General features: G+C 41.1%; 1 protein-coding gene across 4 annotated transcripts in view; it reads left to right on the top strand.

The window, feature by feature from the left end:
- The window catches only part of PLEK (pleckstrin), a 47,107-nt gene extending 33,975 nt beyond the window's left edge, over positions 1-13,132 (top strand). For all 4 annotated transcript variants that reach the window (XM_005025164.6, XM_072035301.1, XM_072035302.1 and 1 more), the window contains 7 exons: positions 4,785-4,966; positions 6,198-6,289; positions 6,588-6,772; positions 8,225-8,329; positions 9,714-9,797; positions 11,034-11,103; positions 11,986-13,132. In XM_005025164.6, the coding sequence (XP_005025221.1) occupies positions 4,785-4,966; positions 6,198-6,289; positions 6,588-6,772; positions 8,225-8,329; positions 9,714-9,797; positions 11,034-11,103; positions 11,986-12,125 (858 nt within the window). In that variant the 3' untranslated portion in view covers positions 12,126-13,132. The remainder of the gene's footprint in view (positions 1-4,784; positions 4,967-6,197; positions 6,290-6,587; positions 6,773-8,224; positions 8,330-9,713; positions 9,798-11,033; positions 11,104-11,985) is intronic.
- The last annotated feature ends 573 nt before the right edge of the window (positions 13,133-13,705 follow it).

Below are 13,705 nucleotides of genomic sequence, written 5' to 3'. Positions count from 1 at the left end.
TTGTTTGGACAGGAGGGAGATAAATGCTGTGGTACAAATGCCCCCCAAAAAGCTGTGATTCCTGTTTCATTACCCTTTGGTAACTACCTGACCCCATGTATTTCACATTCACATGATGTGTATGAATTGCACGCTGTGTGGTTATGTGTAGAGCTTTTGTGTGTGACTAAGAGCTAGCCACGTGTATACTTGGGGAGAGAGAAGAAAATAATTGGGGGAAATGGATTCAAATGATGTACATATTTGGGCTGTCTGTGGCCGAGCACAGCAAGCACATGGATAAGGTCTAAACTGGATGTATTAGAACAAGTCCAGAGGAGGGCCATGAGGATGCTCAGAGGGCTGGGGCACCTCTCCTATGAAGACAGGCTGAGGGAGTTGGGGTTGTTCAGCCTGGCGAAGAGAAGGCTATGAGGAGACCTTATAGAGGCCTTCCAGTACCTAAAGGTATTTATTAGGGAGTATAGAGGTAGTTTAAAGCCATTACTCCTTATCCTAGAAAAGGATAGATTAAGATTAGATATTCAGAAGAAAGGCTTTACTGTGTCGGTGGTGAGGCACTGGCACAGGTTGCTCAGAGAAGCTGTGGATGCTCCATCCTTCACGGTGTTCAAGGCCAGGCTGGATGGGGCTTTGGGCAACCTGGTGTAGAGGAAGGTGTCCCTGCCCATGGCAGGGGGGTTGGAATTAGATGATCGTTAAGGGCCCTTCAAACCCAAAACATTTTTTGATTCTCATTTCTCAATGAGACTCACAGATCGTGATATTCATAAATCGAGTCTTATTTGAAAGAAAATAAAATGCAGGAAAATGCAAGCATATGTATGTGGTTACAGGGTTCGAGAAAAGAAAAGAAAACAACAAAAAAATCTGTTGGTGAAACAGGATTTCCATGAGCAAAGAATAATATATTTAGCCCTTTGATAACTTAACAACTCTCAATTTCAGTTTATTAAACAGGTGCTATAGACCCAGGAATTCCTCTCACAGAGAGTTTCCCCCAGAATCTGGGAGATTATCCCATTGCAATTCAAAGAAACTTGCAGGAGGATGACTGAAAAACAAACAAACAAACAAAAAGAATCTCAGGGAGTGTTAGAAAAGTAGAAATAGTGTGAGAGAGTGCACTTCAGAGAGCACTTCATTTTCTCATATGTATGAACTGAGGAGAATTACCTGTCCTTCAGTTCTGTGGTGAGTGGCGTCAGGGTTTAGACCTGCTTACTTTCTTTTTTCTTCTCCTTTTTTTACTTCCTTTTTTTTTTCTTTTCTTTCTGTGCTCTGACCAATATTTATATGAAAAAATTTTGTTGATTTTATAGAGTCTTTTTAGACTTGAACATGTTTAGAGGCTCTTAACTTAAAAGCTCTGCTTGAGCCAGTACTAACAGAGAATAAGATTGTTGTTACTCATGGGCTGAGTCAGGAAAGTGATGGATGGCTTCTTCTCTGGGGGACAAAAGGTTTTAGAGGACTATTACTGTGTAAATCCCACTGGGGGCAGGATCATCAAGAGCTGCCAGCTCTTCCTAGATCTCTGTAGGTACTGGGAGTTGCCCACGGAAGGAGACCATTATTGTGACTGGACAGAGAATTTCGTGATCATGCATCCCTAACCTGTCCCACACCCGTCATAGGTATTGCACTACCTGAACTGGCAAGGGAGAGCATCCAATTGATTCAGAAGCAGTTGAGATCAAACCCATTTACTCTTTTGTCTCTGCAGCAGCTCACCCATCAGCATGGCTGGGCAATCCTTACTGTTTGACTCCTTTAGCTTTGCACGTGACCTTCTGTTTCAGCAGGCATGGCTTTGTGTCAGTGGATTGCCTCAGCACAAGGCAGGAGCTCTGCATTTTGCACTTGACTCCACCTCTTTCGTAAACCATAAATAATAAGGGTGAAGTATAATTATATGCAGGACTAGAGCATGAGGCAGGGCATTAAATAACCAAATAAAGGAACTCAGTTTATCTGCACACATTTAGTTCTAATTCAGCTAATTAAACTGTGTTCCTACATTATCTAAGTAACAATCTTCTGTACAGCTCTCCTTACTCTTTATGTGAGGTGTAACTCATGGGAAGGAGGGTACCATGTTCAAGAGTATTACAGTCCTACAACATAATGCTAGAAGTAAAGCTTTTCTCATAAAGTATTGTTTTCCAGACAGTTTTGCTTGTTTTTAGGTCCCACAAAGGCACTAAGATCAAAGCAGTACTGTTCTGTAGTGGTTGCTTGGAAGTGTCAGTAACGGTATCATACTTAGCAATGATGAAAAGATAATTCACCAGCGTGTGTGCACTCTACAAAATGGGCAGAGTCCAAAGTGTTCAGTGTCAGACTTGGGGAGCAAGGCACCCAAAATGTCTTTTAATAAGGAAGATCTGCTGCGGAGTCTGAAGTCAGCAGAAGTGATACGAACGACTTCAGCAGGTGTTGGAGCAGATCCTCCTTGGGTCCGTGGGATGTTTCTGCAAGCCCAGAGACCAGCAGCCCTGGAGACACTTTGAAACCTTGTACTGTTCAGACAGCCAAAACTGCAACATGCTTATCTGTACAAGCAATACTGTCACTGAGATTGTTCTAAAAAGCGGTTACTGCCCAAAATGATTCATTTATTGCATGTATTCCTTGAAAATGCAGAGTTTTTATTGTTGTATCTTAAATCTTACAGCTGTATTTTACAGCTGAATGCAAAGCCTCTGCATTGCATACTATGTTCTAGTTGGTTACGTGCTAAAACGTATGGTTCTGCTTCTTGTGTGAATTATTCTGTTTTGCAGTGGTTTGTGTACATTCATATCGACCTAAAACTAAACTTTCATTTCTAGCAAGACTTCTGTAGGGTAAGAAGTGGGATAATTCTCATTAGGTCAATTTTAAGTCCAGTCTTTCTCACTTAGTCATTGCCGCAAATTGGACCCATCAAGCTGTGAGCAGACTTTTGTATTCATCTGATTTGACTTTGGCTTGTTGAATTGGAAAGTGTCTCTGCCTCGAGGCCTGTCTGAAACCTCATGGCATATCATCAGCACACTTGGTTTATTAAAACAACTGCAAAAAGCAGATGTTGAGGGAAAAGGAAGCAACCTTGGATTTGTTAAAGAGATACACAGTCACAGCCTCTTGTGAACAGGATATATTTGAAGATTTTATTGTAAAATATAGTCACCACTGTTCACTGTTGTTGATCTATTTCATCACTACTTAATCTGCTGTTAATTCTGCTGCCTTTCTTCTTTTTCGCTTTTCCCTTAGCTTTCCTCTGGATAGCGTTATCATGTATGGTTGCTCGTAGTAGGATTCATTTCATACAATAGAATCATAGAATCGTTAGGGTTGGAAGAGACCTCCAAGATCACCTGGTCCAACCATCCCCCTACTACCAATGTCACCCACTAAACTGTGTCCCTAAGCACCACATCCAACCTTTCCTTGAACACCCCCAGGGACGGTGTTCTCTTAATTTAGCTAAATTGTTGGTGTTTAGTTCAAGTTAATGTTCTAATTTTCTCAAAAATACAAACAGAAACATCTCCAGAAAGAAGACTGGTCAGTTCTAGGATTGGAGACTTAACCTTTCCAACGACTTCAGAGGAAGCCTGGTTGTCTAGCCTAGTGGCCTAGGTATCTGAAAGCTGGAGTTGAGAGAAGACTCAGAAAGGCCTTTCTCCTCATACTAGAAATAAAAACTCTAACTTTTCATTGAGATTTTGAGTATCCAGTGCTTTGTGATTTCAAAATCTCTTTCATAGAACTCACTGGGACTTCTGCATGGTTTCAGGGCATCAGGATATTTTCTGTTTACCAGCCTGGCAGATAGATATTTGGGATGTTCAGAACCATGCCATTTACAAAAGCAGGCTTCAGTAGACTTTGGTGTTTTGATGTCAATATTTTAGATTCACTGCTAAACTGCCCTTTTTAGTTAGATGCCCACTGGGTCTATATATTCTAGTACAACCAGAAACCTGGTTTGTTCCACAACCAGTGGAACAAATAACGGTTCCACTTATGGGGAACTACATTTTTAGAGGAAATGGAAGCCCTCTTGACTGAGTACTTAGATCTGTATTTTCCATCTAAAAGATCACTGGATGAAAATGAGATCAAGCAGTCTAAATTATTTTTCTTCTTCAGGTTGGTGCTGTCTTTTTCTGCCTAGACCTACCATAAAAGATCTGTTCTTACTTTTGGGGTCTTGGGGAATATAGGCTTTCCACTGTGATCAATTTAGAAAAGCAGTGATCATAAGGTGTACGTAAGGGTCAGATGTTTCATCTACCTACCAAGCCCTTAAAAGACTGCAAATGTGTTCAGTTACTCTACAGTGTGACTGTGTCCTTTTCTCCCTGTGTGAATCAGTACCCGAGCAGCATGATGCAATTTGTTTGTTTTAACGTTGCTGTTCTCCTCAAACTGAGGACATCTCTAAATATATTAAGACAAGTTTATGCCCACTGTAAGCCTGCAGGGACTGGGCATTTCAGTCTTTCAGCTGTTTTGAACTTCCCAAATCACCAGTAATAGCAGTGCCACTCACTTTTTCTGAGTCAGGAATGCTCACTGGGAAGTAACAAAAGGAGTTATTTACCTGCTCTGCCTGTCCGTGTTTTTCTTCAGAGTATTTTTATTCAGCTGGCTCTAAAGCACTTTCTGTAGCCCTTAGGCACAGGTAGGCGGTATGCCATGGTGATACCAAGTTAATCATATTCAACCAGCTACACCAAAGTAACATTAAAAAAAAAATATTTTTATCCTTTTTATGTTTATCCTTTCAGTTTGTCTTCAAGCTCACTGCAGCCAAGCAGCAGGACCACTTTTTTCAAGCTGCCTACCTGGAAGAGAGAGATGCTTGGGTACGGGATATCAAGAAAGCAATTCAGTGCATAGATGGAGGCCAAAGGTTTGCCAGAAAATCCACAAGAAAATCTATCAGACTGCCTGAAACAATCAACCTGAGGTTTGTTCTTGTAGCTCTGCACCCATGTTTACTTCCATCAGCACCCAGTGTGGCATATGCACAACCTTGGTGTCGAAGAGCTATAACCATTTCTGCTACCTAGCTAGCTTCCCTTGGAGTCCTTTCTGTGTAACTGTTTTAGAGCATGCAGCATGGTCAAAATGAGCTAGTGGTTAGAGCTCAGTAGATCATCTTAATACGTTGACTTTCATCAAAGCAAGTGTATTTGTCAAAGGATTCTACTTATGAGGAATCTTCTGAGCACGCTGCAGCACAAAAGGAGACCCCAGTCAAAGTGTGATTCTTTCAGCAGAGGCATTTTTGTACAGTATAGAATTTATTTTAGAAATAGTTTATACATTTGTTTGCTCTGCAGGCAGATGCTATTGATAGTAATAGTTTTTGGATGGTGATGAGAGTGGTGCCTGCCAGAGGTCTTGGAACTGGCAAAGGGAGAAGAAGAGATAAAGAGAACATACAGAAAGCCATCTGCTTGTCAGTACTTTAAATAAATAAATAAATAAATAAATAAGGACACTGTGACTTTTGTCTTAGCACAGTAAATACCAAGGTACAAGTGAGCCCGTTGTGCTTCTTAAAGCACTGCGTAACACTGCGCAAGACCAAGATCCAACTAAATCTGTCTTCAGTGGCTTCAGCAGCAGGATCACCCTGACTGATGAACCAAAGGATTTAGCTTGTGACATTTAGTGTTTGTCCTTCTTGTCATTTCAGCCCCAAGGGCAATTAGTTTTGAGCAAGTGAAAAGCAAGGGGGAAAAAGGAAGTCAGACCAGGAGTCACTGAAGTTACTCAGGGCCTCTGAGAGCATGCAGGTTTTGGGGATGTCACAGTGTTTTTGCTCTGCTGAGGACCTTTCGGAGAACATAGCAAAGCACCAGGGCTGTGAAGCTCTGCAGAGGAGCCTCAGCAGTGGGTGTTCCTCTGTTCACACTGCAGTCATCACAAGTTGGTACAGTCTTAAAATAGAGGTGTGGTGAGCCCTTTGTGCAGTTACTCTTCTGTTCCTACAGTTATGATAGCGAGGTGGTGAGGTCTCTGTGCTTTGCACAGTAAACTTTTCAGGAGACCAAACTAAGTCATACTGTAGGTCTATAAAGATTGCTATGCTCATAAAGTATGAAGACCCTGTGAAAGAGAATGGTATTACTGTACCAGTTGGCTAAAGCTTTTTATTTGCTAACAGTTTCTGTGGTTCTTTTTATGCACAGTGCTTTGTACCTCTCAATGAAAGATCCTGAAAAGGGAATAAAGGAGTTGAAACTGGAAAAAGATAAGAAAGTGTTCAATCACTGCTTTACAGGTAAGAAGCTCTTGTTCCTCTTTTCCATTCAATAAAAAGAGCACAGAGCTAAGAGTCTCAAGATAGATCAAAACAGCTCTAAGCTCTGTAGAACATAGAGAAGTTTTAGGAAAAAACCTGGCAGAGGTCATCTTGACCAACAGGAGAGATGCTCAAAGGATGAAGCTTAAGAAAGTGTTCAGATATTGCCAAGTTAAGCAAGAGGAGGAGGAAATTAAGCCAGTGCCAGCAAGTATTTTTAGGTTTCTGCCTGTCTGGCTTGGGTTGTGGCTGATAATGTTTATTTCCTTGTAACCAGGCACTTCTGTGATTGACTGGCTGGTATCTAGCAACTCCATCCGAAATCGCAAAGAAGGCCTCATGCTTGCCTCTTCCCTCTTGAGTGAAGGCTACCTACAGCCTGCAGGAGATACTTCCAAGGCCGCAGCTGAGGGACTCTCAGACACCCCCTTCTTAGATCTCAGCGATGCCTATTACTACTTTGTGAGTGTTGTATTCTGGTTTTCCTTTGTCCCAGACTTGCAGATACTCTGTTCTTCTCAGGTTTGAGTTGGGATTCTTAAGTCCTGGAGGAAAGAGTGTACAGAACTAGAGATCTATGTTAATTGTCTTTATGTGGCACTCAGAATATACTGTCTCACTTTCACATCTGTAACCAAGACAGTTCTTCTGGCACTCTGAACCGAGTGCAGAGATTTTCTTAACTTGGGCATTATTCCCAGTAATTTCGGCAGTGACTAGGACTTAGCCACCAGTTCCCCTAATGATTCAGTGGAATGGAAGAGAGTAATTCATCATCATGGGGCTTCTCAGAGTGACTCAAGCTGGAAACACATTTTTGTGCACTGAGCTGGCAGATCTGACTCAGCACAGGCATGCACACACACACACAGAGCTTGCCTGTGAGCAAAAAAGCAAGAGATGTTTTATTTTTCTTAAATCTACCTGATAACACCTGTCCTGGGTAGCTTACCCAACCTTTTCAAATTGTTTCATATTCTGTGGATGGATTTGTAGAACTTGTAATAGCACAATCACAGCCAAACATTTTAAAAAATGTTTGGTTTATGAAATGATGCTAACAAAGGGTCTTCCTACTGTTAAGTAGAATGGCCTTAAATATTACAGTTTTGTTTATACTTACCACATCAAATCACTCCATGAAAAAAATGAATCTCCCATTACTTCATTTGTTGGTAGGAAGACTTTACCTGTGCAGAAATGGAAGCACAGACAGTGCTGGTGGAGGCAACCATGTGGCCATCACAGTTCCTGGCTACCAGGGACACTTTTTTTGATACCTCATGTGTAATTTGCTTGCTTTCATCTTGCTTTTAGTTTGTTTCAGTATCAATGTGATGCAAGGAGGTTGTAGCAGGTCGGTGTCTGTCTTGGTGTCAGGTAAACAGTAAGCACAAAAGCTTACTACATGCAATATGTGTGGTTATTCGTACCTTTATTCATACCATTTGAACAGTGTAAGGCTTCAGTAACCAGCATCACAATTTATCTGGTGTGGAGAAGATGGCCTAGATGAGAGTTTCCTCTTCTTCTCAAACTTCAGGTGATTGTGATGGATGTAGGGAAAGGAAGGTTATATTGGGTTGGGGAATGGACAGCCTGGAGTGTATTGGCAGTGCCAACATTGCTTCATATGGCTTCATAGGAACTGAGGTAGATGTAGATCCTCCAGCTGTCTTCAGATGCCCTAAGACCTGGTGTAGTCCTATCTCATACTGAAATGGCGACTTGGTGAGGTCCTCAACTTTACAGGATGGTTTTCCAGTAGAGAAGGTGATTTAAAAAAGAAATTCGTAATTTTTTGGTAACAGAAACAGGGTGAAAGGATGCCAAATAGAAGCCAGATTTGTACATATATATATATAAACAGGCACCATTTGTGTAACTTCTGAATTTTCTCTTGTGGTCATGCAGCCAGACAGTGGTTTTTACTGCGAGGGGAATTCTAGTGACGATGATGTGGTCCTGAAAGAAGAATTCAGAGGCTTAGTAGTCAAACAAGGATGTTTACTGAAACAGGTCAGTATTGCACACCTTCTGTTTTCTCACTGGGATGATGATCAATAGATACAAAATTACTCTTCTATACCTAAAAATTTTAAAGAAGAGAGAAAAATTAGCTTATGCAATGTCTGCATTTGACAGGTTTAATTTTTGTCCTTCCTCCTTTTTACTCAATTAACCCATTTTGTAGCATGGCAGCAGGGCTTTTGTCCAGAGTTGCATGGTTTATTTTCTTAGTACAGAACAAGACAGCTTAGTGTTTTAATTAAATATGAGAGTGCTAAAGGAAGAGATGTGACAAGCAGGAGGTGTTTTAGCAAGGATATCTGCTTAAATTATACAAACTGGACGTTTGTTGCCATGAAGGAAACCAGAAAATATCTGTTGGGACCATAAGTACTTTCTGGTGGTACTCACTTGTATTTCTCTTGTTCAACCACATTACTCAAAAGCAACAGAAGAAACTGGATGTGAGTCTTTCTGCTAACGTTTACCCTGTCACATCCACCTCTGTCTAGTTAGTAGGAACTTCTTGCAAACAGCAGTAGTTAATTGAGAAACTAATATTTTGAAATACTGAGAGGAAATGATTCACAACAGTTTCCAGCAGTTAATCTGGATTTGGTCACCTTCAGTAAACTGGATCACTGCTTGAGAGTGTCACCATTTCTGCAGATAATGCGTGTTCTCAAGACTGCAGCAAAGGATGGGGAAAACCTAGATCTGCTGGGAAGTGCTGTTACCCCAGTTACTTTGTGAATGCTGTAAAATGAGTAAGAAGGTTTCATCTTCCCTGGTCACAGGGTTTGATTTCCTGGGATGTCTCCCAGGCTGTTCTCCCTGCATCTTCTATGATTTCTCATCAGGTTCAGGCTATGAATGGCAGGATGGTTGTTTGCATTGGAGGGTAAATTTCTTGTCTCCTAGGAAGAAAGGGCAGGACTAGATGACCTGGATGTAGTTCATGAGTGCTTAGGGTCCATGTGTCCAGTACGAGTCTGTGAGGCTGTGGGCTGGCCCAGACTGAGCTCTCCCAGAGCTCCCAGGATGAGATCTCCCAGAGCTTGAAAGCACTTAACACTGATTGGAGTTGGTGGACTATAAGCCAGGCTGACTTGTTAATGTGATTTGGATGCCTATACCACTTGGAGCTAAATCTATTTGCTGTCTTTCTGCTTGGTCTACACCTGTGTGAGAGGCTCTGCAAAGGCTGGGTGCCTCAGAACAGCATTGCTGGAAGGCAGCAAACTGGCAGGGAAGCTTCCTAAGCCAGCCAGTGAGGGGTACTGTGGAGAAAGGTTAGGGTCTGAACCCTTCCTGCAGGACATATTGCAGCCATGTTTTGTGGCATTTAAACCTTGTTCTGACATCTCGTGTGAATTTATTTTATTTTTTCTAGGGACATCGAAGGAAAAACTGGAAAGTGAGGAAGTTTGTTTTAAGAGAGGACCCTGCATATCTTCACTACTATGATCCTGCTGGAGTAAGATACATTTGTTCAACTTTGGTTTATTTCCCTGTTTATTTGGTGGGTTTTGTTTTGGGTTGTTTTATTTTTTTATTTTTTATTTTTAAAGCTGCATTCTTCTAGAAATATAAGTGGAGTATTTGCTTGGGGATGTGTGATGGAAAAGGTCAAACAGGATAGTGGAGCTGCTTGCGCTCACACTATCTGGCTGCCTTCTGGAAAAGCAGAGGAAAGGATGGTTTCTAGGGCTGGCATGTGACATCCAGACCTGGGAACAGGCAGTGCTGAACTGTGCTCTCACCTCTTCTTTGTGATTAATTAGAATTAACGTGTGGTCCCATTTGATTACAGTGGATGAGGTTAAAAGAGCAAATCAAGGCTATACCATCATTTTACAGTTTGTAATCAAGGTGTTCTCTGTGTCAGACTGAAACATGGCATTTTGTTACTCGTGTAATTCTTATGGGTCAGGGCCTGCTCTGAGAAAGGAAGGGGCATCACCATAGACGAAACCTGACCCACAAAAGCTAGTGTCCAGGTGGATTCAGACCACAATATTTATTTTGTCCAGCACTGCAGCAGGGGCAGAGCTATTGTTGTGAGTTCAGGTTCTCTAGGCTGTGTCTGTCCTGCTTGGCAGAAGCTGCCTAGATGCACTGGAGAATCAACACTGAGGAGTTTGACCTCTGTTTCCAGCATCTTTCCCACTCCTGGCTTCTTTTCCCAAAAGGCTGAAGTGTGTCAGCTCATAGGAACTGCAGGTTTCAGGCTTATGTCAACAAAAATGCTTCTTCACCCAATCCTTGGCTATTGCAATAGTTCTTCCTGAAGTGTAGAAGAAGGCAAAATTGTAAACAAATGTATATCTGCTCCTGCTGCTTGTTTTTTAATAAACAAACGACAACAAAAACTTAAAGATCTCTTCTTTATAACTAACCTGCTTTTCACTGTAACATCAACGGAAGGCCTATTGCTGGCGAAAGGTTTATTATTTTTTTCCACACCTTTGCTCAGAGCATGGTAAATAATCTGTAGATCCTGAATTCCAAATTCTGAATGATTTCCTATTTATTTGCAGATTGGCACACCTTCTACCTTCCGTATCAGACAGACTGAGGATACCCTGGTTTTCCCATTTGATATACAAAGTCACCAAATGTTTTTGTTTTCATTCTGGAGTTTTAGTCAGATATTCACATGTGAAGAGTTTCAGAAGAGTTGTATTTCATTTTGATTTCTTATCTTCCCCAGGGAGAAGATCCTCTCGGAGCAATTCACTTGAGGGGCTGCGTGGTGACAGCAGTGGAAGATATGCCAGACTGTAAGGAACCTTACTGAAAGAGTTATAGGTTTTGTGTTACAAGTTTTTGGTGCATTCTTTAAATCTGCCTGAAACCACAAGTGTTTTTTTTTTTTTTAATTCAAAACCAATTTGCAATGATGCAGTAATTCTTCTAATTACTAGGCTCTCTTAATTACTGGAGGAGGGTACTGTGATAAAAGTAGCAAGTGGGAATCTTGTTTGTCAGCTGTTCAGACTTGTCAAAATGATGACATGGTGTCCCTGTGTTAGGATAACTGGCCTTAGACAGAATAAGCTGAGTTCTCATTTTAATTCATGAATTTCATGTGGAAGCTTTACGTTACAAATGGTTGTGCCAACTACTTGTTATTCTACATGTTCTGTTCCCTCCCAAAGCTAGAACTTGTGGGAACAGCAATGGTTAAGTGTTGCTGCAAGGAACGAGAAGCATTTGTTCAATGCATACTCTGCTCCACAGGAGAGGCAGGCTATCATCAACAGCCAGAAAGTCTGTTGTCATCTCAATGCCTGTGTAGGCTGTGCTGCCATCTATGAAAAGTGCCAGAGATTTCTGACATGACTTAAATCTCTTGTTTTTGTACCTGGCAAAGCACTGGAGGGCTTGGGTAATGAAAGCTCTCTGCAGAGCTGCAGATTTTTCTATGGTTGGGTATCAGTTGAACAGGGACTCCTGAAAGTGAAATGTGCAGAACTTGTGGATTTTTTCTCTCCAAGACAGTGACAGATCTCACGGATCCTATCTTGCAAATGGTTTCCAAAGGCATGATCAGGCACAGCTGTAGAAAGGAAGGGAATCTCTTTACAGGATGCAAAGGAAGAAACATTTTACATACAGGAGTTTATTCTCTCATAGCTGACTTCCTTATTTCTTCCCTGTAGCCAAGAAATGTGATGTTGAAAACAACCTGTTTGAAATCATCACAGCAAACGATGTCCACTATTACTTGCAAGCAGCTTCGTCCACAGAGCGTACAGAGTGGATCAAAGCAATTCAGGTAGTTTCTAGGACTGGGAAATGAAGATGATCCACCAGCCAGAAGACAGACAACTGAAATGAATCACTCCAAACAAAACAGGAATTTTAACATTTCACTGAGAAAGCTGTATCATCCAGAAAGGCCTCCTAAGGCTTGTGGGTTGGGGTGGGAGGGAGGGGTGGGTTGTAAGCTTCAGTTCTATCGTGGGCACTAACAAGCTAACACTTTCCACTTCTGTTATGGTAATATCTCTACTAAATTACAGCATAGAACATGTCACATTAGTGTGTGCTTCTTTTAAGAATTAGTCTACCTTGGGAAGGTTATGCCTTATGCTTTTCCCTGCTGCCACTGCAGACAGCAAGAATTTCACCATTACCGGGGGACAAAATTATGTTGCTGACTGTACAGAGCTCAACTAGTCACCTATAATTCAGCCTGTGTTGTGTTTCAGTATCTTCTAATAATTCAAAGGCTTCTTCAGACAAACTTTACACTTCCTTCTTTACCAGCCAGTAGTTTTTCTACTGCCATGTTCTCCCATCCAAGTAATATAAAATAGGTTTGAGGAAAGAAATTTACTAATTTGAAAACCTGAACCAAACCTTGATAATCCTTTAGTGTTAAGGAAAGGGAGAATGCAGACAATTATGGAAACACCATGTGGAAAGCACTTACAAATCTCTTGTGGTATTTCAGACATGAAGCAATCTGTCTTCCATATCCACTTGATTTTGACCCTTGCTAAATTTCTCCATGAGACCCTGCTCCAGGACCACTGTTTTTCTTCATCTAGGTCTCCAAAACAGTTGCTAGGGCATCGTCTACTGCTGATATGACCTGTATTTGAATTCAGAATCTTGCAGGAGAAGGGAAAGGATCTATGCATTACTTGAACTACCGACTGAACTTCCAATGGAGGTGGTGGTGTTTAGGGTTTTTCTTTTTTAACCTAGAGCAATATATTCAATGCTTGGCTCTGTGCCTGAGTTATGTAAAAGAAACCTTATTATTTTTGTAACTGAAATAAATGTTATAATTTGATGGTATCAGGTTACCTGAGCAATCTTTTTATTTTTTGTCTTACTGTATGCATCAAACTTCGAAGTCTTTAAGCAAGAGCTGGAAGTCAAAGTAATACCAGATTCTGCATGTAGCCTGTTCCTGTTGCAGAAGGATGTTCTGTGTGCAAGTAAACTTCACAACCTCAAAATTTTAAATAAGGTACCTTATCCTTACGAGTTCTTATTCAGATATCTTTAAAAATAAATGTGGAACTAAAGCTTATCTTCAATTCTGTTACCCTTATATGCATGTATATGCATATAAGAAGCAAGGAATAAGAAACCAGGAGCTGCTGTCATTTCAGACTAGGGTATTCTAATTGGTGTTCAAGAAGAAATTCTCTCTGGTTCGTTGAAGCTGTAGTGTTACACAATGTTTTTGGTTATTTTAGTTATGTAGTATGAATATATTTTGCTGTAGCTGAACTGTGTCTTGGTCTGCTGGACCAGCCTGGCGATACAAGCCTGTTGGGGTCTGGAGCTTAGGTTCAACATGAAACTATGATTTTGGTGATCTACTTCATGCATTTGGGTCAATATAATTATTAGCACAATGGA

The sequence above is a fragment of the Anas platyrhynchos genome, chromosome 3 (genome assembly GCF_047663525.1).
Source record: "Anas platyrhynchos isolate ZD024472 breed Pekin duck chromosome 3, IASCAAS_PekinDuck_T2T, whole genome shotgun sequence".
Classification (NCBI taxonomy): domain Eukaryota; kingdom Metazoa; phylum Chordata; class Aves; order Anseriformes; family Anatidae; genus Anas; species Anas platyrhynchos.
Note: the sequence above shows the minus strand (reverse complement) of the source record. Positions and strands in the feature narration are given on the sequence as shown.